Source organism: Rosa chinensis, chromosome 6, assembly GCF_002994745.2.
Source record: "Rosa chinensis cultivar Old Blush chromosome 6, RchiOBHm-V2, whole genome shotgun sequence".
In the NCBI taxonomy this organism is placed as follows: domain Eukaryota; kingdom Viridiplantae; phylum Streptophyta; class Magnoliopsida; order Rosales; family Rosaceae; genus Rosa; species Rosa chinensis.
Genome location: NC_037093.1, coordinates 54,581,532 through 54,608,696, shown reverse-complemented (window position 1 = coordinate 54,608,696; position 27,165 = coordinate 54,581,532). Strand labels below are relative to the sequence as shown.

The following is a 27,165-nucleotide window of genomic DNA, read 5'->3' as shown; positions in this document are numbered from 1 at the left end:
TGTTAAAGTTCACCAGCTACCCTTCAAAACTCAGTAGAATCCAGTTGGTGTTGTATACTCTTTGGTTTGATTTAATGGATACCGCCAGCAACGAAATCCCAACGAGGAGGAGCACAAGTAGAAGAAGCACTGGGTCATTGGGAAGGTGTTTGAAAGAGCAGAGGGGAAGGCTTTACATCATGTGGAGATGCACTGTCATGCTTGTGTGTTGGCATGACTGAACGCTCAGTCCATCGCTTCGATTACAGTTCTTTTTTAGTGGGTGAAGTGTTGGGAATCAGTTATAGGCTTACTGATACTATAGGAAGATGGAGAGTAATTAGTAAACAAGCTTGATGAAGCTTAGCTAGCTAGCAAGCTCGAAATCAATGTCTATTTTGACTCTGTAAATAGGTTTGCACCATTTGATATGAAAGACTGTAGCTCTTTTGGTTTATATATGTTCCCAGAATTATGCCAATTTCCAGAGTTCTTCTAAATAAACCATGGTCAAATACATAAGTGTTTTCCAAACTCTGCTATCGGGCTGCTTAGAGGTGTGCAAAACACGGTGCAAACCGATCAAATTGGTTGAAACCGACCTATAAATATGATTTGGTTAAGATTCTATAACTTTAAAAATTGAAATCCGGTTCACTACCGAACCAAACTATTTATGAACTAGATTAGTTTGGTTTCTATTCTACTTAAACCGCGAAAAAACCGAACCGACCGGAATGTTTGAAATATAATAAAAAAATTACAATATATATATATATATATATATATATATATATATATTCTACTAAGGAGGTCCTTAGATATTAATATCTAAGGATTTCCTTAATAGACTCATTTTTCGATCGCATATATCTCGACAATTCAGTTTTTAGATATATAAATAGGCGAAAATGTTCACCTGGTCAGTTGCTGACCAAGAAAATAATGCTCAACCACCCTTAGATGTAAATCTAAGGGCAGAGAGAATTATTATTAAGTTGAGGTGTTTTGTTTTCCACCCTTGGATGTAAATCTAAGGGTTGTTGAGCATAAATTATTTGGTCAACAACTGACCAGGTGAACACCACTGTATAAATAGGACATAAAAATTGAACGGTCCACATATCGAAAAATGAGTCTATGCTAAAGACCTTAAATTTTTTCTTTTTTTTCAAAAAACCCTTAGCCCACCCAACTATGTTATGAGAATCAAATCTATGACCTTTACAATGCTGGAATTATAATTAACCAACAGATCACAGCTCACCGATAATGTTGAACCTCCTTAGATTTTAAAGTGTAAGAACCAGAGGGTAATGGTGAAACATCTGGAAATAAATACAAAGTCTTTTCTAAAGATGAGTACACCCTAAGAAAACCCCTCAGTAACTCGGTTACAGAGAAAAGCGACGGCAGCATTTTACTCAGGGCTTTCATGCATTTTCATTGCTCATATTCAAAATCTCCAAGTTTAAATTATTGCTTTCCAATCTGTACTGTACAAAATAAATTCACTGCAGAAAGCTCACCATCTCGATAGGAGGACTAGTAATACGCTCTATAGCGAAAAATAACCCTACTGAAAACCAAGACAAAAAAGCATGAGGTGAAGATCTTCGTAACTTGAGCCCGCCATATTCACAATATATTATATTGTGGGAGTTTACTACTCCAAGAGATCTTCGTCAAAGACATCCCACCCATCGGCCATAAGAGCTTGTTTATCGACCTTGACTGTTTTATCTTCTAGTCTGTATTTTGGTGAGAGACCGTCAACTGAAGCAACAGGACTTGCCCTCTCTGTGGTCTTTGGTGATTCAGATGACCCAACTGACCCAACTCGTTCTAGAAGCAAGTCAGATGCCGCGCTTTTCAAGGATGAGCCTGAAGAAGCTAAGATGCAACTTGTCTGGCTAGATGAAACAGACTGGCTTAGAGGAACACGATCATCAAACTTCTCTTTCAGCAACTTGACATCCTGACAAATTACAGAGATTTCTCCTCTGCAATTATATGAGAACACAACATTACACGGTTGATCTAAATGGTAAAACTTAGGAGAATACATAGTTTGTCTGCAATAAGGCAAAATTTTAAAAACGCTTGGCAGTACAGCGAAACTAACTGGGAGGTTACTTCTAGAATTCAAGTATGGGCAAAGGAATGTACAGATTCAAGACATGAACAGAACTTTTAACAACAGACTGAACCAAGAGCAGTTTACTGCATCCTATTCAAGCATAAGGAGTGAATCCATATGTGCTATTTTGCTTAGGATAAACCACAGATAGGCAATCTGGCTTCCCATCATCTAATCAAAATTTCAAGCTTAAATATTAAATAAAACAAGGACAAAGAAACTTACTGTAGCATATCTACAATGTGGCCACGGTCCATCAGAAACTCCCGCAACTACAGTCGAGAGAAATTAGAAGTATTAATATCTGCTATTTTACATTAGAGTCTAGTCCATGGCTACTGGAAAAAGTTTATTTACCTTGGAATTTTCCTCCGCTGCCTGTTGCAGTGTCTTCGACTCCTCAACCACTTTCTCCATGATGGCTTCTTGTTCAGCAAGAGCTTTCCGTGCAGATTCTTCCTTTTCTAGCTTTTCATCCTCGGCCATTTTTCTCAACTCTGCAACTCCAGTGAGTCGTGCTTCAAGTGTTTCACGCATCTGCATTTACACAACAGATAATGAAATAAGAAATTGGATAATATTTCTATTGTTTTTCCCATCGGTCAGAGATATATACTTCCTAATCTTTTCAACTCTTTACTAAGTGTATAGCTTAGACCACAAGAAGTTTAAACTATAACAAAACCAAAAGGCTGGGAATTTATTATCACTTAAAGTGAGCACTATTACTCTTTTCAGAGAACCACTATTTTGAATGATTATCTGCTTCAAAAAGTAAACAACTTGACAAATATGATATGAAGTTAACATAACACATGTGGCACTCCCAAAAAATAAGCAACTAATTAGTAAAATTAATAACAATAAGCAACAGGATGTAGAGGAGTCAAAACCTCGTCAAGGATTGCAAGTGACTTATCCCTTTCATCTGACAAACTGAGCAGTCGACATTGAAGCTCTCTAACTTCAGTTGCTAAAATTGCCTTCTCCCCGTAAACTTCACCAGCATGCTGCAAGAAAAAAGAGATCTATGCTCAGTCATGATGGCACGTTTATCAAACAATACATTACATTCAGAATTCAATAATTAAGCAATAGACAACCATGTCATTTGCATCCTTCGCATGTGCCAACATCAGTTTTAGTTCCTCCACCTTAACCATAATATCCTGACCTCCCCTTGCGGCTTCCTCTGTGACACGATCCACAGCTTTCTCTTCCAGTTCCACTTCTCTCATCATGGTGATAACAGACTCCATGGCTGAAAACAATGTTCTCTGCACGATTATCAAATAATTAGGAGTTGTTTCATCAAGTAGTAAAATGCAAAAACATGCTCTTTCTGATAATTGACTCCACATTGCTGGTGCTTCAATATAAGAATGTGCTAAACATTACGCTGAAGCTCCAAAATTTAAACATAACAATTAACCAGTGCATCCTTTTTGGTATAAAAATTAAAAAAGCAAAAAATCAATGCAATGAAAAGGAAAAGCCCTAATAAGTACAGCAATAAAAAAAAAAATACTATTATTGAAAACAGAACATCATCATTGTGTCGCATAGGGTCAAAGACCACATATCTAATCTATTTTTCTTATGTGGGGTCAAGTATATTTAGAGCCTTACAACAACATAATAAACAGGGCCAATTACTTGTGACTAATGTGCTTTTAAAGCTAACAAAATGTAAATCCATTATTAGATTAGTACCTTGTTATGTTTAGCATCTTCAATGCTCTCTTCAAGAACATCAATATTGCATATGTTATTCATGGTGGACTCCTTCATATCAGCCATATTACAGAAAGACTCGTCTTCCTTGGAAAGGACAGTTTCTGTTGCATGTTCTGGAAAAGGAGGATCCAGCTGAACAATAGAACTTTCACCCTCCAACAGAGACAGATCATCAGTCTGAGAAAAATCAAAATCTTTCCATTCATAGGGCACATTGACCAAGCCATCATGAACCCCCTGTTTTTCATGTACTGAACTGGTTGCCATTCCAGATAAAGACTGCTGAAGCCCAGCTTCGACATTACCAACTGCTGTTGTTTCAGTATAAAGCTGAGTATCACTCAGAAATGTTTCTACCCCCTCCGGCAATATGAAAGTGTCATCATCCTCATTAATCTTCTTTCCACGTCGCTCCAGTTCTTCACTTCCAGTGTTCACAAATTCTTGTTCATCATGTGCAGTTGCTTGATCTCCATCTGAAGAGGCAAGGAGATTCTGTGATGAATTTGTATCATCTACCAGTGTACAAACCTCATGGGAGGCACCACTTGTAAATTCTGTTTGATCAGTAGTGTTGGCATTGTCAGCATCAGTGGATCTTGCTGCTGGAAAAGACTCAACCTCTACTTCCTTAACTACCTCCTGGTGATTTAATTCTTTACTCTGCTCCTCAGGTTCAACTGCAATTTCAATTGGCAACTTGTTAGTATCAATGTTTGCTACTCCCTGATAGACCACGTAATGCAAAATTTACCATTTAAAAGTAAAAAGGAAAAGAAGGGCAACATTCTAGTATTGCAAGTAATTATTGATAATACAATGGCAGTAGGTTCTCAAGAGAAGCTATAGAATACCTGCAGTTGGTTGGCTGCTAGGAGTCTGAACCATTGCAGGACTCTCAGGATGTTTGGTCAAGAAAGGGAGAACCTCATTCAGCACATCATTGACAGCTGCGTCAAGATCATTAGAATTTTCTATAGCAACAGCTTTCAGAACACGAAAATCAACCTGTGGGAAGAAATAATATGTAAATCAGAATCAAAACCAAATACAGACCAACCCCAAACATCCTAGGTACTACAGATTCCATCAACTCAAAGCCTCGACAGTAGCGGATAAAAACTACATAGAATCTTATGATCTTAGAAAAAAGAATCAGTGTAAATTCCATAACATCAAAATACAAGTATCAAAACCATTAGCATCCGCAGGACTCATACAAATGATTGGTGCAAACAAATTAAGGAAACTAACAAGATAAAAAAAAAATTTCTGCTAGTGAGTCATCAGAATAGGTGATCCCAAAACCACCATTCTGTACATTAAATCCAATTCTCCAATCTCAAATTAGTAAGTTCAAGTTTCACAAAACTAGAAAGGGAAAACAAGACAATTCCAACAAAACTACAAGGAAACGATAAGACAATAACATCATAATTAGAGGTAAAAAAGCGTTACCTGAGGAAAAACCTCCTTCAAGGAGCTAAAAACCGCATTAAACCCCATATCCAACACACTAATCTGAAAAATTCAAACATAAATAGAATAAACACGTGTTCATTAATCCGATCGTCGCAAACCCTAATTATTAGAACAAAAACAACACAAAAACGAGGTCATTATGCTCTCTTTGATCGAAATCGAAGATACACGTGGAGTTTCTTTCAAATTCATAACCGAATTACAAAATTCATCGCAACGTAAAACAACACCAGAAACGAAATTCGACAAAAATCATAAAGCAATGGCAATTGGCAAATAGGGAAGAAAAAAAAAGAAGACGAAATATTAGAATATAGGGTTCTTCCTAACGATTTGGAAACCAGAGTTTAAAAAACGAAACAGCAATTGAAGAGCCACAGAAATTTGATGCGAAATATTCCAGACGTTTCTGGTTTTCTTTCTCGGTGTACAAAGAGAAGGGAAATCAGAATTGAGATGAAGACTAACCTTTCAGGCGCAGAGGAAGAGAGAGAGAGAGGGAGAGCGAGAGAGCCTCAGTGGGAAAACTGTAAAGGACGAAGAAGAAAAGGTTTTCTGGTATTTCTAGTATTCGATTTTCGAGATAACAGACTTCAAGAGGAGGAGGCTCGGCCCAGTTTGACCTAACCCATGCAGCTAAGGAACATGGTATTCTCGATAATCTGGTTGTTACGCGAGGGCAATATCGTCTATGTGTTAACAATGACTGTTGCGATTTTATGGTGTGGGAGTTTTGTTGCGTCATTTGGGATCCTTTGTCCGTTGGATGAACGTTAGCCGACGTGGAACAATCCAATTGTGCCGTTAGATGGACGTTAGATGACGTGGAACTCGGAAATTTCCTCTCTATCACCTCTCACTTGGAAAGAGATTCCAATCCTTTTCCTCATCAACTTCTTTGTCCCCTTTTTTTTTTTTTTTTTTTTTTTTTTGATAATCAACTTCTTTGTCCCTATTCGCATAAAAAAATCCATATTTAGATTATGGATTCATATGTTCTGAGTCGAGTTTCGCCTCTCTTTTTGATGGTACGGCGAGAAATTCTTCATCACAAGAGCTATAATCTCGATTATTAATTCTTATTCTAAATTGATGAATACTTAAGTAGAAGTCCGGAATAATCCGGGATTGTAGTGCAAGTTCACATACTTTTTGCCTGTCTTGTGTTGTTTCTCTCTTCAAGTGCTGCAATATATTCCTTTTTTTCATTTGGTCGGATTGAAGATAATGGAATGATTCATGATATTCCCAGCTTCTTTCAAGGGATAAAAGTTAAAAGGCACAACATTTCACCAATTCCGAGACTTACATTCAAGCACTAGCATCTACAAAATTAAACCCAGAATGGGAATAGATCAACAAAATTAAACCCAGAATTACATTCAAGCACGCACTAGCATCTACAAAACCCTAGCTTATAGTTTTACTTGTGATGATATAAAACAAAGGGCACAAATGCCACTGCCCACAACCTCCGTGGCATGAGAACTCAAAGGACAGAAGCAACGAGGGTAGCCTTCTATCCCAACTGGAACTACTGTTATCTTATACCACCTAGAAGAGGCTCCCGTGAACTCCCTGAAAACCTCGTCGAATGTGCATCATCCTCCCCAGACTTCTTCGGGGTTTGTCCATGCTTATTTGAAGCTCCCTGAAATACAGCAAAGAAATAATTAGACAAACAGTGATGTACAACTTCAGTTTGTTTAATACTTCACAACGAAGATTGGCCAGTAAATGATGATAACTTACTGCATGCTTTTGACTAATCAACTTCTGACTTGACTGAGCTCTGGACATGGATGAAGCAGCTGCAGCAGCAGCCACACGTATCCTACACAAATCAAACATTCCAGATTAATCAAGCAAAATGACCATGAGGGAGATAGAGAGCAGAACCAGAAGCTATTGATACCATCATACTCATACCTCTTATGTACATCAATATATACATCTGTCTCATCTACAATTTCTTCCTGTGTTGGAAAAGAGAACCAGAAAAATCAATCCAGAAACAATAAGGCAATAGAGAAAAAAAAAACAACTGAACCATGTAAAGCTTAATAGATCCAAGTTAGAAGATTGGACTGAGTGATGTGAGTGGGATCTTTTTCTGGGAGTGCTACAGGTACAAAGCCGACTACTAGGGAATCAATAATCATTCAGAGATCCAAAAATAAAACTTAGAAGCAGAGCTTACTTGCAGAAGTTCTTCAAAAACATCTTCCAGGGTTATGATTCCAATCACCTCCCCATCTTCAATATCATCTGTTGAATTTGAAATGCCATTTGTAGTAGCATCATTTTCTTGAACAGTTGGCATGTTTGTCAGAGACCTTGGACGTTTATCGACATCAATGGCAACACATCCATTGGTTAGTCTGGCCTCCTCGAGTTTCTCTCTATCAGCAAAAAGTAGAGGATTCTTGGTTTTTCCTTTGATCTTCACTACAGCAGCCAGGTGACTGCTTCCTTTTTGAAACTCATTAAGTATATCATACAAAGGCATATCGGCTGGAACCCTGGGATATCCATGCATATGATTTTAATGTTTTCCTAAAGAGAACAGATATAGAAGAGAATAGGAAGAAAATGATAAACCTAGGCATTCTACGAATGGAAACTGCACTAACTGGAGTCTCTGTTTCTGCTCGTACTGTGAGGAGACTTTTCACCTATGTTCAGCACAACAAAATTTACCAAATGAATCATCACTTAGAAACAGCTGTTACCGATAACAAGGATCATACTTCCCGCACACAAAAAAAAGAACTTAAGATGGGTCATAGTTTTTAACCCACCAGTAAGAGGCCGATTATGTTTTTGGGATTTCCAGAATAGACAGGGACTCTACTATGACCACGTGCAAGAATTTTCCCAATTGCTTCCCTGCAGTAGGAAAAAAAAATGTTTGTGTGTTTGGCCCTGATTAATAAGAAGACATGTGTGTGCTTATACCATTCTATATATAAGTCTTTTCCCAATATAGCAGAAGAGAAATACCCATCTAAATTGCTACCATATGATCATAACAAGTCCTCTTCATTTTTTAACTTTCTACTATGCTCTGCTCAATAAACAGCATATATAGCAAAAAGTAAGGATCAAGAAATGTCCTTATTAGAGGAAAGAAGAAAACTGGATCACTACCAGCATAAATGAAAACCAAACAAGGCCAATGAAAGACATACCAGTCTAACTTTGAATTGACATCCAAGGAAAATGTTGATTCAATAGGTGTCATAGCCTCCTCAGCAGTCTGTAGATTAAAAGATGATTTATTATTATGTACAATTCACAGATTAAAGAGAAATTATCTCAATGCTTAAAATGGCATTAAGATGACTGAGACGTGTAAGTAAAACTAAAATACCTTGGAAAACTAGCATTGAAATAGTTTCAAAGCAATATGAGCAACAAACAAAGTACACGAAGAATGCACTTGACCATGAAAGGAACCAAAAGGTTGATAGTATAAAACTAAGGACCATTGGCATAAACAACCCAATATAAATATGAAAGATGCAATTAAAGAATTTAATATTGGAAGATGCAATAAAGAATTTATCATCACTCAAGTGTAGAACACTTGTTTGAAAGCATTAGGCACCTTTTCAGTTAAATCTAGCGCTCCACTGATGATAGTTGTCTCATCATGTGTTAGTTCACCTCCTTTTCCAGCCTAAAATGGACAGAAATAGCATGTCAAGGAGGAATAGGAAACCATGAGAACCAGCATAACTGTTCTGGCATTTTCAGCAGCCACTAACAAATCAGAAAGTCACATTCAGCCCGAACCACTAGATGTAGATTCTTTACAGAAACATTTTTCTTCAACAAAGAAATTAGAAATCATGATAAAAATGTGGCCAGTTGCAAGTGGTTTTAAATTGCTTACCTCAAGGCCGTGAATAGAGACGAGGGCTTTCAACTGTGCTCGCCTGAACAAATCATCCCCGTGTCCAAGAACAAGATCCAGAACCTGGAACCACGAATTCAAAAAGAAATAGTATTATAATCTGAAACCTAGAGCCTAGATGAATACACTCCTTACTCTGCTTTTAGTGATATAGAAACATAATAATGAGTGCATATACAAAAAGTATCACCAACAATAGAATGAAAAAAGATCACTGCCTTGTAACAAGTCATTTGAGTGTTGGTGCAATACTTAAATGTCCAATAACCAAAAAAATCAATTAATTCAGCAGGAACTGAGGTAAACTAAATCTAGTGCAAGGCTATAAAAATTACCTTTCCAATTGGGTACGCGATTGGATAGCAGATGATCATCAGAATGCGAACAAGCCAAACGAAGTTTGAACCAACAGACAGCCCATATCTTGAGCATATAGCTTGTGGAATTATCTAACCCACAATGTCAAGTCACATGTCAGTTTTGCAATCCCAATCAAAACAAAATGCCACACCAATTACATCTCAATGAGCTTATGATAAATCGATTAGGCAACATACCTCTCCGAAAATTAGAACAAATGTTACAGACAGCAAAACGGCAACAACAGGGTGAAAGATTTCATCAAGGTATAAAGGAAGGGCCTAAAAAAAAAAATAATAATAATCAAAATCCAACGTAGTTCATAAATTATCCACATCTGATGAACTTCATGAATGGAGAGTTGGTTGGGGAAACTAACCTCCATGGCACAAGCATTGCAGAGAAGCAAAGTGACCAAAAGCTGGTGCTGCTTTTTCACCACAGGTAGAATCGCAGCTGCGAAAAGATGGACAACGATTCAATATCAATGATCATGTTCAAATCAAGCTTAATTGAATCAGCTACCATTACTTTGATTTATCTAACTTGAATCAAAACGCACCGGCTTGCTTTTTCTGATCGGTGGAACCGCTCCGCTGGAGAATCTCGAGGTCGACGAGATTGAGCGACATCAATCCAAGCGTAAGGCCGGACATGATTCCGGCGAACAAAACCAGCACGCAAGAGATTCCGGCGTAGAGGTACCACTCACCGGTCCCGAACGGAACGTCATCCGAGTCGAGCACTATGTCGCGGGCGCCGTTCCACGTCATCATGGCGGTCAAGCTAGACTAGACTGCAGGGTTTTGGCGTGCGGAAGCGCACCATCCACGGCGACTGAGAGCTCAGAGAGAGAGAGAGAGTGCGCGGTTTTTGACCTTCAGTTGTGGAGCGTCACGGTTTTGTCCTAGTCCAGAAGGAGGAGAGTTTTTTTTTTCCTGTTTTTTATTTTATCAAGGGAAACCCAAAGACTTCTTAGGCCCAAGATAAAATCCTTCAGCACATGTGAAATGCTCTAAACCGTGCATTACAGCACAGTACCTAGCCATTTTGACGGCTTCGGGATTCGAACCTAGGTTGGGGAGCACACCCAACTAGGCAAGAACTACTAGCCCACTTGCAGTGGTTCAGAAGGAGGAGACTTGCTGACGTAGCTAACGGTTCGGACGATACGGGTCATTCAGAAATTTTGTATTGTAAGAAGAAACGACGTCGTATTTATGCGCGTTGGGCACAAGGCACCGTATAAAACTACCTACTAATTATTGCCTTATTGGCTGTGGTGCAGATCAGTGAGACTAAAAAAAGAGTAGATCTAGGTACGGAAACATTTTGCCATTTTGGGTCATGCGACCCGATAACTTAAGAATGGGAACACGCATTTTTTGTTTTTGTTTTTATTTTTTTAGTTTTCAGGAGAAAAAGAAAATTACAAAGATAAGCTTCTGAGACGGTTATAATTAAGAAGATCTATGTTAAGAATTGGGAGGGATGAAGTCGGAAGTTTGTTGACCCAAACAAACGGAGAAGAGAGATTTTGGTCAACGTGATAGTATTTGCAACAAAATTAACTTTGCGAAAAACATGATTGAAATAAACATCTTCAAGTCTTTTAGCCAAAATTTTGATACCTCAAACGAGAGACTTAAGGCGCTAAGGGACCTAACAAGTGTTGTTGATGTAGCTGATAATAAGCTTAGAGTACCCTTCCACATGAACTCGACTATATTTTAATTGAATTGAAGAGCAAGCTAAAGACTATCCTTGAGGACACTATACTTAGCAATAAGAACATTGGCCATGCCGCGATTACGAGTACTGGGAAGGACATGCAATCCATTAGTATCTCTAAATGGCAAAACTTGCAATAGTCTTTCAGTTATTAGTGACTGAGTCATCGAAATTGAACTTCACAAAATGTTCTAGAGAGGGATTCCATATGATGATATTAAGGAGTTTGGTGATTCTTAATGGGAGTAGGATTGTGTTTCGTGTGGCTTGAACCAATGAAGACAAGAGCATGAATCATTGAGTTGGGAAAAGCCTAGGCATATTTGCCAAGGTTTTCTTAAAGAACAGGAAAAGAAGCCAATCATCATGGTTTGGAGATCTAGTAGGGGTACAGAGACTCCAAACATTAACAACAAAGAGAAAAGAATAGAAGAGATGATTCGTAAAACACACAAAGCATGTTAGTGGAATAACTAGCTAAACAAGCTCTAGTTTTTAATCTGCCCCTTACTATAAGCCAAGCAAAGTAACGCTACTTTTTTTTTCTCAGGCAAATAATTCAATTGAAATATTAGCGATAAAAAAAAAACAAAAACTATTCTCGACTCAACATACCTTCTATTGCTCGTCTAGACACGCAATTACAGTAGTCGCAAAGTGCACTTATTTGAAACGTCGATCATTATAATGAGAGCATCTTCACCATCCACGTGGCGTGGCAAGACAGTGGTCCTATGTGCAAAAATAAACATTTATAGTATTTCTCCATCTACCCAATGAACACTTTTTGTTACAATTCAGTCCTTTTCCTTTCGAGTAAAACCCTGAACCCTATGATTCGTTTCGAAAATCGAAAGTCGTTGTTTTCACTCTGTGAGTGGCTCCAGTCTCTGATTCCGATTCCAGGTATGCTCTCCAAGACTCGAACCATCTCTTCCTATCTGCACAGCCGCGCCACATCGCACGCGAACCCAGAAATCCACCTTGAGATCAAACCCATTTCGAGTCTGAAGGTGGTGTGGCGCAAAGACCCAAAGCTAGACCAGGCCATAGAGAACGACAAGCCGTACAAGCTCTGCGCCCGGGTCGTGAAGGAGGTCCTAAACGAGCCGGGCCAGAAAATCCCACTCCGGTACCTCGAAAAAAGGCGCGAGAGATTGCGCCTCAGAACCAAAGCCACAACCTTTATTGGCAAAAACCCAGGTTTATTTGAGGTCTACTACGATAGAATCAAACCCAAAACTGAGAAGGTTCAGTTTCTTAGGGTTAGTGATAGGCTGAGAGAGTTTCTTGAGGAAGAGAAGAGGATTAATGTGGAAAATGAGGGTTTGATAGTGTCTAAGTTGTGTAAATTGTTGATGATGGCCAAGAATAAGGTGGTTAGTGCTGATAAATTGGTTGATGTGAAGAGGGAATTTGGGTTCCCTAATGATTTTATGGTGAATTTGGTGCCTAAATATTCGCAGTATTTTCGGCTGGTTGGGGGTTCCAGCGAGGGCAAGTCATTCTTGGAATTGGTTGATTGGAACCCCGAGTTTGCGAAATCTGTGATTGAGAGGAGAGCAGAAGAGGAGTCAAGCTTGACAGGGATCCGGGTTCGGCCTAATTTTGATTACAAACTTCCACAAGGGTTTGTGTTGAACAAGGCAATGAGGGAGTGGGTTAGGGATTGGATGGAAATGGATTATATGTCGCCGTATGAGGATGTTTCCAAGTTGGATCAAGCGTCCCCAGAAATGGAGAAGCGGACGGTTGGGGTTTTCCATGAGTTATTGTCATTGTCTTTGTTGAAGAGGATGCCTGTGCCCATACTGGGAAAATTTTGTGATGAGTATAGGTTTTCAAATGCATTCCCGAATGTATTCACAAGGCATTCGGGGTTGTTTTATGTCTCACAGAAAGGAGGGATCAAGACGGCGGTGCTGAGGGAAGCTTACAAGGATGACCAGTTGATTGATCGGGATCCGCTGCTACAGATTAAGGATAAGTTTGTTGAGCTATTGGAGGAAGGATGGCGCGAGAGCACACAGCAGTTGAGGTTGCAAAGGGAAGAAGTTAAAGGGCATGGCTGTGAGGAATGAAGAATAGGGAAAGCACAGGTACAAAGAATGATGGTGATCAACAAAGGCAAGTTTTGCAACTAGATGAATGCTGGCAGGTAAGGAGAAATGATTTCATAGGATTTATTTATAATTCCATTTCTGTTGAGCTGAAAGTTGATGTATTGAATCATTATAGTTGTGTAAGACTGTAGCATTCACCCTAGTCTTGTATAATGTACTTTATAGTAATTTATTCATCTAAAATTTATAGTGATTCTTGGTATAACTGCATTCTGAATCCTTTACAATGGAAGGTGAAACTGTTATCTTCATCTTTTGATCTTTTATTTTTCCCTATAAGGCCCATCATTGTAATTATTTGTGCATATTTTGGTTGGACGGTACAATATTAAGAGGAATCACTAAGGGAACATTTGTGAGTATGCTCATACATTGCATGACTAAAGATAATGATAATAGTTAATATGATTGAATATTTTCATCTTTTTTCAAATCCCATTTTGAACTTTGCCAATGCCATGCTCAGTGTTAAAACTTATACAGTCGGTTCCATCCCACCCTTGACCAGGACAAGTGTATATTTGCAACATGACACTATTTCAGCAAAACTTGATCTTGTTAGGCATTGATCTCCAGTTATGAGTAGAGAAATCTATGTATTAAGGTGGAGTTCAATTTCTCAGCCATATGTATACATTCTGACAAGTAGCTTCTCAAGAGAATGCTCACCACAGCTGACTGTGTTACACTCGGCACCTTATCTGAAAACTTTTATGATGAATTATCAGCTTCAACCAAGGTTTTGTTGAAGAAGAAAATGAGGAAGTGGATTAGTGATTGGGTGAAACAGGATTTATATATCACCATATGAGGATATATCACTTTTGGGCAAGCTTCGCAGAAATGGAGAACAGAGCAAGCTTCCATAAGTTGTTATCTTTGTCTTTATGGAAGGGAGTCCTGTGCCCATGTTAGTAAAATTTTGGGATGACTATAGGTTTTCAAATGCACTCTCGAATGTATTCAGATGGCAATCCAGGATATTCTGTGTCAGAGGGACCAAGACAGTAATGCTTACGGAATTTAGAAGAATGACCAGTTGATTAATCAGGAGCCACTGTTAGGGATGAAGGAAAAGTTTATTGAGCTATAGGAGGGTAGCAGGAGAGAGCGGAGCAGATGCAGTTGCAAAGGGAAGAGGTTAAGAACATAGAGGTGTTGGCTGGGAAAAATAATGAAGAGGTGCAGAGAATTGTGGTAATTAAGAAGGCTTTGTTTTGCAACTAGATGAATGGTGACAGGTATGAGAAGTTAATTCTAATCTTTATTTAGAATGTCTGTTGATATTGAGCTGAAAAATACGTTGAAGTATTGGATGTATCCTTGTATATGATATACTATTCTGTCTTGAAGAAGGTTTCTGTTTTTAGTCTTGTATAATGTTGCTTTGTAGTAATCCAACCCATTCATCTAAAGTTCATAGTGATTCTTGGTTAACTGCTCTCTTAATCTTTTCAATGGAAGGGTGAATCCACCTTCTTCTTTTAAATCTGTTATGCTATCATATACAAGTCCCATTATTATATATGTGCATCTTTCTGCTGGATTCTACTACATTGGTATATTGCTAAGAGAACCATTGGGACCTTTGCTGCTGCATCCTTGCAATTTACATGACTAAGTTAATGGTGATAGTTATCTATAAAGCATGTTAATTGTTTTCAAATCCTCATTTTGAACTTTGCCAATTGTCCGTTTGCCAAATCCTAGGAGCTAGGTAGTCAGTCATGTCCCACCCCTTAAGCATGAGGAGGAATCTGCAACATGATCTATTTGAGCAAAAGTTGATCTAACTCTGGAGTTATAAGTTAGAAAAATCTGTGTCAGGGTGCAATTTGATTTCTTAGATATGTATACGTGCTGACAAGTAGCTGCAGGAGGGCATGCTCTGTGTGTTACAAAGGCACTAGATCTGAAAATTTTTGTAATGAATTAACTAATAATAGGGGCATCAGATAATTGTTTGCTATTCTACTCATAATTGAACTGAAATATCATTTAGCTTCATTCCCATCCACTTCTGCATTAGTTCCGTACGAACTTTGTAATGACTGAGATAGTTCAGCAGTTCCTGAGACTGTCATGAAATCAATGTGATTCATGTAAGGATTAGCATATTTTTGCAAACCTGAATTTATGCTTCGCTTAATTATTTACAGATGTCAAGTATATGGTTCCATTTCATTTACTTGAATGATTCTGCAAACAGGGCCTTTATTGTGTTCTTTTCTTAATACCGGTATCTTTTTCATGATCTCCATGTTGCTATGACTAAGCATTAAGATACTTTATACCTAATAAATTCATTATTTTCAGCTATATTGACGGAGATGTCAACAAATTGTAGAAATTTTTAGTGTAGGTCATTTCATTAAAGAATTCCCCCTTCTCGTTTTTATGGTTGGTGCGAGGTGGGTTGTGCAAACCATATAGAAGAGTTTGTACGTCACCTAACAGACTCTTCACACAAAGAGAGTGAGAGGAAATAGTAAACCATTCAGAACCAAACTCATCCTCTTGGTAATCCCACTACTTAATAACCGACAAGCAGAAGCCAACTACGCCGAAGAAAAACAAGAAGCTTATGAAAGCATAGTGTATAAATAGAAGGTTTGGCCTAAAACGCCTAAAATACAAGCAGAAGATGATGGAGAGAGTCAAGAAGATTCTTACCTTGTTTGCAGCAACCCTGCTATTGCTGCCCATCATGGAGGCGCAGCATTATCCTCCTCCCCGCTCATTTTGTGCATCCCAATTCGCACTTGCTAGCTACGCGTGTTCACTGCTGCCGTATACTCCAATGCCAACTCCACAACCTCCTGCCCCTTCACCTCCTGATGACGACGACGACGACAACGATGATGACGACGACGATGATGGTGGTGGTGGTGGTGGTGATGACGGTCGTGATGGTGGTGGTGATGGCGGTCGTGATGGTGGTGGTGATCGACCAGAGCATGGTAGCGGCCACGGTCACGGCCACCACCACGGACATGGGCACAATCGCAAACAACAACGTCGCCATAGACACAGGCATGGGCACCACCATAGGTCAGAAACACCACCGTCACCCCAAGAAGAAAATTGCTGCAAATGGTTGAGCCAGCTTGATAACCAGTGTGTCTGTGAGTTGCTTCTGCGCTTGCCCACCTTCCTCCTTAAGCCTGCACACACTTACTCTCTATTTGTTGGATCGTCCTGCAACGTTAAATACACTTGCGCACACCCATGAAGCTGCCTGCCGATTCTCATCACTTCATGGAGAATTTCCTTTACTTATAGTGTTCTTATTATGTTTGATGTTATGGGGTTTGAATGGTCGAAATGTGATAGTGAATGTTTTTATAGTCTGGTGTTGTTTAGTTGCCTAAAAGTTTAATAATTTTGAGCATATGTTTAGTTAAATTGATGTTGTTGTTGCATTGTGAAGAGGAGCAGTATTCAGAAACTCATTTACCTATCAATTAATATAATTTCTCAATAATGAGAAATATGGATTCTATTTATTTCATGTGGGATAAGTTACGAGAGTTACCAAGAAAACTGGTTTGTCTCAATAAAAGCTTGATTATGTTTTAGAATAAGAGATTTGAGAGAGATTGATAAGAGAATTGTGTATTTCATTATTGAGAATAGGAGCTCTATATATAGGGATTACAATGTACATGTTCTAATGTTACAAGGAAAACTATTCCGAATAGGACTAGGAATTCTAGAACAACCATCCCTCCTATTACAACCATGAAACTAATCCTAGTTTGATAAGGCACACAAAGTTAATTTTCCTTCAACACTCCTTGTGCCGCTCAAACTTGGTGGTAACGCTTCATCCGTTGCCTCGTTAAAAACCTTGCTCGAGTGAAAAACCCTGTGGGACAAAAACAAGCTCGAGGAGGAGAAAAAGAGTACAACACGTCCTTCACTCTTCAAGATCGAACATGTAGGCATCATAACTCCCCCTGATGTCGATATCTCCCCCTAATTGCTACAATCATGGGAGTTCGGATAACTTTCTTAATCCGATGCTTTTCACATGCTTCTCGAATGTAGATTTAGGTAACGACTTAGTGAATAAGTCCGCGACATTATCCTCTGATCGGATTTGATTCACTTCAATCTTTAGAAGCGATTGTTGTTGCTAATTATAAAAGAATTTAGGCGATATATGTTTGGTGTTGTCGCCCTTGATGAAACCTAATTTCATTTGCTCAATACAAGCTGCATTATCCTCATAAATGCATCCGTGGTAGACTTCAAACCACAACTTCCTCGTATATGTCTAATTACAGATCTTAGCCAGATACATTCACGCACAGCTTCATGTAGAGTAATAATCTCTGCGTGATTTAAGGAAGTAGCAACAAAGGTCTGCTTTGTAGACCTCCAAGATATCGCAGTGCTTCCCATGGTAAAGACATAACCCATTTGGGAGCGATCTTTGTGAGGGTCAAAGAGGTACCATGCATCAGCAAAACCCATCAAAATATCATTGTCGTTTTGATGGAGGGAAGTAGGGGGACGCCGGCCACCATGGACTGCGGTGGCAACATGGTCGGCGGCAAGATTTTGGACGGTGGTATTTTACCTCTTGGGGTCCGATCTCAAAATATCATTGTCGTTTTGATGGAGGGAAGTAGGGGGACGCCGGCCACCATGGACTGCGGTGGCAACATGGCTGGCGGCAAGATTTTGGACGGTGGTATTTTACCTCTTGGGGTCCGATCTCAAAATATCATTGTCGTTTTGATGGAGGGAAGTAGGGGGACGCCGGCCACCATGGACTGCGGTGGCAACATGGCCGGCGGCAAGATTTTGGACGGTGGTATTTTACCTCTTGGGGTCCGATCCTAAATTTCTGTCATTCCTTTTCTCTCTGTAGGGATAGAATAGGCCCATATCAATCGTACCTCTTAGGTATCGAAAGATTGTCTTTACACCAATCCAATGGCGGTGTGTTGGCGCAGAGCTATGTCGAGCTAACAAGTTCACTGCGAATGAGATGTCCGGTCTTGTGCATTGAGCTAAGTACAATAATAAGCCTATTGCACTTAAATAGGGCACTTCGGCCTCTAATAACTCTTCGTCCTCATCCTTTGGACGAATCGGATCTTTTCCGGGCTTAAGACTACGGCCAATCATAAGAGTACTCACAGGCTTTGCTTTATCTTCATTAAAGCACCTTAAAATTTTCTGAGTATATGCAGACTGATGGATCAAAATCCCATCATTACGGTGCTCGAGTTCTAAGCCGAGACAAAACCGTGTTTTCCCAAGATCTTTCATCTCAAATTCGGATTTCAAATATTTAGCAGTTTCCTTTAACTCATCTAGAGTTCCAATAAGGTTCATGTCATCGACATAAACTGCTACGATTGCAAATCTGGAACTTGTTCTTTTAATAAACACGCATGAGCATATTTCATTGTTAATATATCCCTTCCCAGTCAAGTAGTCACTTAGATGGTTATACCACATCCATCCGGATTGTTTTAATCCATATAATGAGAGTTTTAATCTTATTGAAAACTCGCTCTGTGGTTTAGAGCCACTTGATTTGGGTAATTGAAGTCCATCTGGAACCTTCATATATATCTCTGAATCCAGATCCCCATAGAGATATGTTGTAACCACATCCATAAGCTGTATGTCAAGTTTTTCGGAAACTACTAAACTGACAAGGTAGCGGAACCTTATAACGTCTATTACGGGAGAATATGTCTCCTCGTAGTCGATTCCAGGGCCTTGTGAGAAACCTTGCGCCACAAGGCGGGTTTTATATCTAACCACCTCATTTTTCTCATTACGCTTTCTAACAAAAACTCATTTATAGTCAATAGGTTTTACATCTGGGGGTGTCTGCGTTATACGCCCAAATACATGTCTCTTTGCTAGTGAATCTAATTCAGCCTGGATCGCATCTTTCCATTTAGGTCAATCCGTTCTTCGTTGACATTCTTCGACAGAGCGAGGTTCGATATCATCATATTCTACAATTCCTTTTGCAACATGATATGCAAATGCACCATCAATAGTAAGAGAATTTTTATCCATCATCTCATGTACACTAGTGTAATTCATGGAGATCTCTCTATTATCTGGAATTGGTTCTGACATTGTAGCGTCCACCAATGATGTCTCTTGGACATAACCATAATCCGAAATATTCTCATGAGATAGATTATTCACTTCGATGATTAATGGATTATTTTATGCCAAACTTGCTTTCTTTCTTGGGCGAGAATCCATCAAACCTATGGGCCTCCCGCGCTTCCTGGCAGGAGCCGTGGGCCTAGCCACAACGTTACCATCACTATGAGAGGGGACGTTGGCGCCATGCTCAGTTGTCCTTGAGATGGCGTCATGTCCTCTAATTTTAGGGACATCAATCCTTGCAGGCACGTTTGCAGCAGGTATATGTGATCTCGTCACTTTAGCGATATCAGAAAACGCATCAGGCATCGATTCTGCTACGTTCCGAAAATCGAGAATTCTCCGCACTTCAATTTCGGACTGTGCGGTTCGGCCCGTTCGGGGATGAAGATGAGACAGAGTGGGGACAGACCACGACAATTCCTGTAGTTCATGTTGAATATTTATGTTCTTATCTCCCCCTAACGACGGGAAGACTGTCTCATCAAAGTGACAATCCGCAAATCTAGCGATGAAGAGATCGCTTGTCAAGGGTTCTAAGTAGCGGACAATCGTTGGAGAATCATATCCAACATAAATGTCTAATTGTCTTTGAGGACCCATTTTAGTGCTCTGTGGCGGCGCAATTGGCACATAAACTGCACACCCAAATATGCGTAAGTGTGAGACATCAGGCTCATACCCAGTCACCATCTAGGACGCAGAAAAGGGTTGAGTGGCAGTAGGTCTCAGATGAATAAGCATAGCTGCATGCAATATTGCATAGCCCCAAGCAGAAATAGGGAGATTGATGTGCAATACTAATGCCCTAGCGACCAGTTGTAGTCGTTTAATGGCGGTTTTTGCGAGACCATTTTGGGTGTGAACATGAGGAACAGGATGTTCAATATCAATCCTAATGGACATGCAATAATCATCAAAAGTTTTTGATGCAAACTCCCTAGCGTTGTCTAATCTGATAGACTTAATAGGATGATCAGGGTGGTGAGTCCTTAACTTAATAATTTGTGCTAAGAGTTTAGCAAAGACAATGTTCTTTGTGGACAAAAGCATGACATGTGACCAGTGTGTCGATGCATCAACCAACACCATAAAATATCTAAATGGTCCGCAAGGTGGTTGAATAGGTCCACAAATATCACCTTGGATTCTTTGCAAGAATGGTATATTTTCTTTAGTGTCCTTTGCATAGGATGGTCTCGATCCTAATTTTGCTAAAGAGCAGGCTTTGCAGAACGAATTATGGGCTTTAGAGGCAACCAATGTGGATTTTGGTTGAGCCATGAAGTCACAATTGACTTTAGAAGTAGAAGGAAGAGAATGGTCCATGGCGTCAAAGCCATGTTGTTGCTGTAGGGGGTAGACAACGCAGGTCCTAAGTGGTCGATCTTGCACAGTCTTGGCGCCGTGAGGCGTAGGTGCATCTCCTCGAACCAATTTTTGGTTCTTACTTCTCTTTCTTCTGAAGAATGGATATCCGTGTAAAGTCTTTAATATAAGGATCATCATATCACGACCTGGGTATCCCAGACGGTCATGCCAAAGCCTATATGTGTCGGATCCCATAAATCATCTCTCATAACATGATTGGATTCAATTATTCGAATAGTGGTTGCATACAACCCACTAGATCAACACATAAGTTTCTCTAAGACTCTTTTATGTCCGTAGTCATTAGAGGTGATGCAAAAGAACTCTTGTCCATTCTCACAATGTGTTTCCACGTGAAAACGATTGGCTCTTATATCTTTGAAGCTCAATAGGATTCTAGGAGCGTAGAGAGCTTCAGTGACATTAATGATTGTGCCATGTGGCAACAAGAATTGAGTTGGTCCTCAACCATGAATCAATTTAGATGATCTTGCCATCGTAGTCACTGAAGATCGAGTAAGCGTCATCTCAATAAATAATTGCCTATTTCGAAGTATGGTATGCGTAGTAGCACTATCCACGAGGCATTCTAGCTCTTCGGGGAACATATTTGAATGGATAAAGTTCGAATCAAAATCGACGCTTTATTTCAATGAAAGCCAATGATTACGTCAAAGCTTCTAAATTTAATCCAAAAAGGATAATCAAGCTTAGACAAGTAGTAGTTATTCAATCCGTTTGCTAATTCCAATTGGGTTGTGACCAGGTAAGGTAAGGCAAGATTTTGGTGGAGTATTGCTCACTTTTAAAACCATTCTCTCAGTTCAAACATTTCCTAGACATCACAATTACTCTTGAGTACGCCTGGTGAGAAAGAGTTATACCACTGTCTTTATTGATAATTTCTGAATTTTTGGATTTGGATTGAAACCAATGACGTTTATCTGGTCAAAAGTTTATGCTTACGAAAACTCTTAGTCTATAGCCTACGAACGCTCTTAGTTCATAAAAATCGATGCTCATGGACGCTCTTAGTTCGAAGATCACGAACGCTCTTAGTTCGTATGTAGTGTGAATCCCCACAATTCTGCTTTTAGCAAATCGAACCCATGTTACAGAAAGGTGGGATGTAGAAGAAAGGATTAAAAATAAAAATAAATTTCAATTTCAAAAATGGGAACAACTTACTCATGAATTTCGGAACTTGAAATTCTCAATACACGTGCTTGTTGATGCAGGCGTGTAGGATTGTAGATAGCACGTCGATCCTGGGTCGGGGATTGCAAACTATCTTTCAATCCCTGCTGTGTGACCGAGATGTGCAGGATTGCAACATCGGTTTGAAAAACTTGTTTCTTGAGAAAAGGTGGCCGGAAATTGCTAGGCTCGGCTGAAGGTGCTGCTTGCTTTGGCGGAAGAGTGCAGGTCTCAAAACAACTCCGATAAGGCTGAAATTCGGAGGTCAGATAGAAGAGACAGAGACGAACAACTTTGATGAAGGAAGGATTTTGATATGAGGTCCTGATCAAGACTTTTCTGGGCGTTCAAGTAGATGATCTGCACAGGAACGAGCGTCCTGCTGTGCTGTAGGGGCAGCAGGCGTGCGGCAATGCTGCAGGTGCAGTAGGAGGCACACGGGTGCATAAGAGCTACAGGGGCAGCCTGCAGCGCAGGGGTGCACAGGTGGGCAGCAGTGGCTAGGCTAGCTCGAGCTAGGTGCAACGGTGAAAAGGTGATGTTGAAGAGATTTTCGGTTTTTGGATTTTTGTGGTTAAAACTCGTGCTGATAACGTGTTTTAGAATAAGAGATTTGAGAGATATTGATGAGAGAATTGTGTATTTCATTATTGAGAATAGGAGCCTTATATATAAGGATTACAATGTACATGTTCTACTGTTACAAGGAAAACTATTCCGAATAGGACTAGGAATTCTAGAAATTTATCTCCTATTACAATCATGCATGAAACTAATCCTAGTTTGATAAGGCACACAAAGTCAATTTTCCTTCAACAGATTCTTATTTCTTCCCTCCCGTGAATCATAGCAATATCAGAGAATTATCATATAAATTGGCTCATCTCACATCCACAACAGCAGGAGTTCAATTCTTACTTTCCTCCTCCCATAAATCGAAGTAATATCAGACGATTACCAAGGACTTGCAACTCATCTCACATCCGCAACGAGACTTCGATTCTTAGTTTCCTCTCAAGGACTCCAGGTCTCCCGCCATGACTCAAATAAAGTAACATCAATAGAATAGAATCGTCGACAATCAAACAAGCAAGGCATTGCATGCATGCATTAACGTTTCAATCTTAGCTAGCATAACAAGGTTGATTGTGAAGTATAAATTGTCAAAGCGTTGTTTAAATAAGCGTTGTTTATATATATATATATATATAAACAATTAGATAAACGTACATATTTCTAGACGAGAGGAAAAGATCAAAACTGTAAAAGAATTATCAATGACCTTTCGTGTCCATGAATGTGACTTCCAACTTTCCATTTGTGTTCAGAACTGTAAGTCCAGACCCAAATAGGAAAATGGTAATGGAGTCTTTTATTATGCTGATAGCACACCCACAAAAGCAAATAATGTTCTCCAGTCTACAAGAAGGTGACTGATTCGAAATTTGAGCTTTATATTTTTCAAGAAGAATAATCGCAAATTGGGTTGTCTACAAGTAGGTATCAAAGTCGTTCCCCCCCATTCATTCTCATCTCACCTCCGCAACTTTATTCTCTGCAATTTCCTTCTTGTTTTTCCTTTTGAATTATGCCATAATATTCTCTGCTCTTAAACACGGCCTAGTCTATTTTGACCATTGCTCACATTCGTAGTTTTTACAAGTTCCATGGCCATGGTGTCCGTACGAGGATATATATGACCCTTTTGTTGGGTAATAAAAAACCTAAAAGCTGCTCTCCAAGATAATATTTCTGTAAATGAAAGAAGAAAGCCCTTTTCTTTCTAATCTGAAAAGTATGGACAAGAATAGACATGGCCGGAGATAGAAAATTGAATTTATTTGGACTTATCAGAGCAAAAATATACGCCCTTTTTTTTTCTCTACCTGTTTAATTTTTTTCCGTTGTGCGTATGATCCGTGTGCTGGGTCCATAGACAAGAATTTCGTTTGCTGGAGGTGCTTGTTGAAGGAAAGGAACATGCAATATCAATAGGAGCTACAGAATTCCAGAAAACTAGAATAATATAGTGTAATGCATCATGCATGAAAATGACAGTGGCATCCGAGATAACAAGAAGTTCTGCAATTTGTTTCCATTTTGGTCTGCAGTGTTTCCTTATTGGGTCAGAATACAGATCGGTCATGCATGCAACGAAATAAAGAGAAACATGGATTCTCTCTGCAACCTTGAAAAGGAGAAAGAAAAAGAAGAAGAAGCTTTACTAAGCGAAAGAGAGTAGTCCAAAGCCACTTTCCCATGTTGTTCACTTTGAAACCCCATCTGCACTGCACACTTGCCCCAAATGCTCTGTTTGTGCGCAGCGGCGTGAAGCCACACATTAGGGTTTCCCCACTATAAACAAGATGCCAGAAGACTCGCTTTAAACAACCACTTCGACACACATTTTTACTAAAATTTATCCGCTGTAAGCAAAATGTAATTATGTAACCCACAATGAACACGAATTCAATGCATATTATTTGAAAGTCTGACAATGTGCTAATTAGTAGAAACTCGATCCTAATAGAGGGAGGGGCGTCTGTAGATCTGTCCAGATTTTTCGTAAAATCCAAACCAAAGTGTGAATCCGGCTAGCTATTGAAGGTGGGAGAGTCCCAAGCTACAATGAGTTTAACACACTTCTTTTCGAAATTCTAATTAACATGCGGTGTGGAAGTAGTGTGTATATTTTCATCTTGATCATATATATCATCTTAGCTTTGTATTTTAGTGGGGGTGGTGCATCTGTCTTATCATTTGAGCTTGTATATCATGCTCCACAGTATTGCATTTGAGCAATCAATTGGAAAGGATTAGTGTATTGCTTGAAAAGAAAGCAAAGCATATTGGTTAATATAATAATATACAACTCATAAGAGTTTGCATTTCGATCACAAAAAACTCGTCAATTATTAGTGATTCAATCTCTTTGATCGAGTTGCTTTCTAATTATTTGAAGAAATATCTTTGTATATTTGCATCCAGCCGTCTCTGACTTCCAATTAATCAATCATATCCAGAAGAAGAAAAAAAAAAAAAACCATTGTTTAATCAATTATCTTAAATCATGTAGTCTCATCAATCTTTATCAATTATCACTACCAGATTCTGATTCCTTAAAGCAAGTTCATATAATAATCATTTTCGTGAGAATAGATGTGGGAGTACGGAGCAGACTAATAAGTTGTACGTACGACCAATTAAAATCTCTTAATCATCATTATTAAATCTGTTAAATGACAAAAATAGTAAATACTTATAGGGCATCACTACCCCCATAGCCGTCATTTCTCAGGTTCGATTCCATCCATATTTGTCTTCATCATCATTACATAATAACCCCACTTTTCTTCATGGATCCAATTCCTCTAGAAAAGCAAAAGCAAAAGAATTTAAGCTAGCTAAGCTATAATCATTGACAATGGTTACTAAATTCCCATGACATTGATCGACAATAGAGCCCATTAATACTTCAATATGTATCCATCAGGAAAAAAGATTAACCAAATGTACTACTGCTACAAAAATTATTGCGACTCCAAGCTAGAGAAGCTCATTCATTTGGCCGCTCGTTCATAGAACTCATGTGCATGTTGTTAAAGAAACGTTATATACAACTGGCTTATATAAAATATATTAGGTCGAGTTTCTAGTAAGTTGCAGCCGCAAGAGCTGCAGTTTCCATTGCGGCCGGAACCCTGATGGCAGTGAGATTTGTGGGAACTTCGGCCTTGACATTGTAAATAAATTGGCGAACAATCACTGAGCTTGGCCCCGAAACCAGCCTGTCCCAGGCCTCATCAGCCTCCTTGCCACGCTTCCGGTACACCTCAGTGGCATCAAGTGGATGCAGACTCCACCCTTTATTCCTAAGTCTTCGAATCTTCTCCAATTGCCTACATGCCAACTTGCATGTATTGTCTTTTACTTGAATTATCGCTTGTTCAAGTAACAAGGCTCTAGTTTCCTCATCCAAAGACGGACCATTCCGGAAAAAGTCATCAAACTCCGGCACACCGATAGCCCTTCTGATCCCTTTTGTATAATCCGCATTCGGATCAAAGAACTGTCTCACCTCCTCCACCATTCCGTTCTCCACCATCTGATCGACCCGGTCGGAAACAAAAGATTGCAAAACGGGTAAGGATACATCCACCCAGAGAAAGCAGCAGTCATATCTTGACCGGAACATCTTATCGTAGCCGTCGATCAACGCCTCTATGTATGAGTTCGAGCCTCCAACGATGATTGGAAGCCGGTCACGGTCTAAGATCGACTCGACGGCGAGGCAGGTGACCCCACAGAAGTCGTCGGCAGAGAAATCCGCATTGGGGTCTAAAACTCCAAGCAAATGGTGGGGGACGCCGCGTTGTGCTTGAGGTGATATTTTGTTGGTGGCGATGTCAAGGCCCTCGTAGAGTTGCATTTTGTCCGAGTTGATGATTTCGGCCGGGAAGCGGGTGGCCAGGTCGATGGAGAGCTTTGACTTGCCCGTCCCGGTGGCGCCCATTACGATCACCACCTTATCCTTCTGGCGGTGGACATTCAACACATCGAGGAGGTTGTGGCTGTGCCCGCCGCCAATGGACAGTGGTACGTTTGGTAACGTCTGTGTTTGTTTGCACATTGTCATCATGTTGATGGTCATGATCTGCAACAAAGATACCAAACAAAGTAAGAAAAGAAACATGTACAAAAATTAAAGACAAATGGCATGGAAAGAAAAAGAAGGTGATCTAAAATGTATTGTACCTCGTTGGTTTGTGAGACGCGGCAAGCTGAAGGAGTTGGTTTGGGTTATGAACAGTAGTTAGGAGAAGGAAGCACGGCACACTTGTATATTTCCCTTTTATTGAAATGATTTCAACTAGAAATGAAGTCGATCTGTAATGAGGCCAAACAAAATTGTTGTCAAAAAAGTTGAAGCAAGCTAGTTCAATTCCCACCTTGATAGTTTCGTGTGGCGAAGGTGA

General features: G+C 39.6%; 5 protein-coding genes across 9 annotated transcripts; 2 read left to right on the top strand and 3 right to left on the bottom strand.

Moving 5' to 3' along the window:
* Window positions 1-1,397: 1,397 nt before the first annotated feature.
* Window positions 1,398-5,941, bottom strand: LOC112172305. Its single transcript, XM_024309592.2, has 9 exons — window positions 5,807-5,941; window positions 5,315-5,377; window positions 4,711-4,864; window positions 3,833-4,536; window positions 3,223-3,396; window positions 3,013-3,129; window positions 2,477-2,656; window positions 2,345-2,391; window positions 1,398-1,982 (listed from the first exon to the last, which is right to left on the bottom strand). Exons 2-9 carry the CDS (start codon window positions 5,360-5,362, stop codon window positions 1,646-1,648), a joined length of 1,761 nt encoding a protein of 586 aa, XP_024165360.1. The 5' UTR covers window positions 5,363-5,377; window positions 5,807-5,941; the 3' UTR covers window positions 1,398-1,645.
* A 630-nt stretch (window positions 5,942-6,571) lies between these two features.
* LOC112173981 (DUF21 domain-containing protein At4g14240) lies at window positions 6,572-10,532 on the bottom strand. Its single transcript, XM_024311667.2, has 13 exons — window positions 10,180-10,532; window positions 9,997-10,073; window positions 9,815-9,898; window positions 9,593-9,706; window positions 9,237-9,320; window positions 8,949-9,020; window positions 8,530-8,597; window positions 8,140-8,227; window positions 7,940-8,013; window positions 7,539-7,860; window positions 7,268-7,314; window positions 7,091-7,172; window positions 6,572-6,989 (listed from the first exon to the last, which is right to left on the bottom strand). Exons 1-13 carry the CDS (start codon window positions 10,391-10,393, stop codon window positions 6,879-6,881), a joined length of 1,437 nt encoding a protein of 478 aa, XP_024167435.1. The 5' UTR covers window positions 10,394-10,532; the 3' UTR covers window positions 6,572-6,878.
* Window positions 10,533-12,124: 1,592 nt separating this feature from the next.
* LOC112174608 (protein WHAT'S THIS FACTOR 1 homolog, chloroplastic) lies at window positions 12,125-15,239 on the top strand. 5 transcript variants are annotated; one of them, XR_005802159.1, is made up of 2 exons: window positions 12,125-13,506; window positions 14,200-15,239. XR_005802159.1 is itself a non-coding variant. In XM_040509381.1 (1 exon), the coding sequence occupies exon 1, from the start codon at window positions 12,182-12,184 to the stop codon at window positions 13,427-13,429; it is 1,248 nt and encodes a 415-aa protein (XP_040365315.1). In that variant the 5' UTR covers window positions 12,126-12,181; the 3' UTR covers window positions 13,430-13,664. The 5 variants fall into 5 exon arrangements, 1 of the variants encoding a protein (XP_040365315.1); XR_005802157.1 differs by lacking the exon at window positions 14,200-15,239 and adding an exon at window positions 13,955-14,191; XR_005802156.1 differs by lacking the exon at window positions 14,200-15,239 and adding an exon at window positions 13,980-14,190.
* A 664-nt stretch (window positions 15,240-15,903) lies between these two features.
* On the top strand, window positions 15,904-16,980 carry LOC112174610 (annexin B11). The gene has a single exon (XM_024312413.2). The coding sequence runs from the start codon at window positions 16,116-16,118 to the stop codon at window positions 16,701-16,703; it is 588 nt and encodes a 195-aa protein (XP_024168181.1). The 5' UTR covers window positions 15,904-16,115; the 3' UTR covers window positions 16,704-16,980.
* An 8,600-nt stretch (window positions 16,981-25,580) lies between these two features.
* On the bottom strand, window positions 25,581-27,165 carry LOC112172866 (adenylate isopentenyltransferase 3, chloroplastic). Its single transcript, XM_024310364.2, has 2 exons — window positions 26,945-27,165; window positions 25,581-26,843 (listed from the first exon to the last, which is right to left on the bottom strand). Exon 2 carries the CDS (start codon window positions 26,838-26,840, stop codon window positions 25,842-25,844), a length of 999 nt encoding a protein of 332 aa, XP_024166132.1. The 5' UTR covers window positions 26,841-26,843; window positions 26,945-27,165; the 3' UTR covers window positions 25,581-25,841.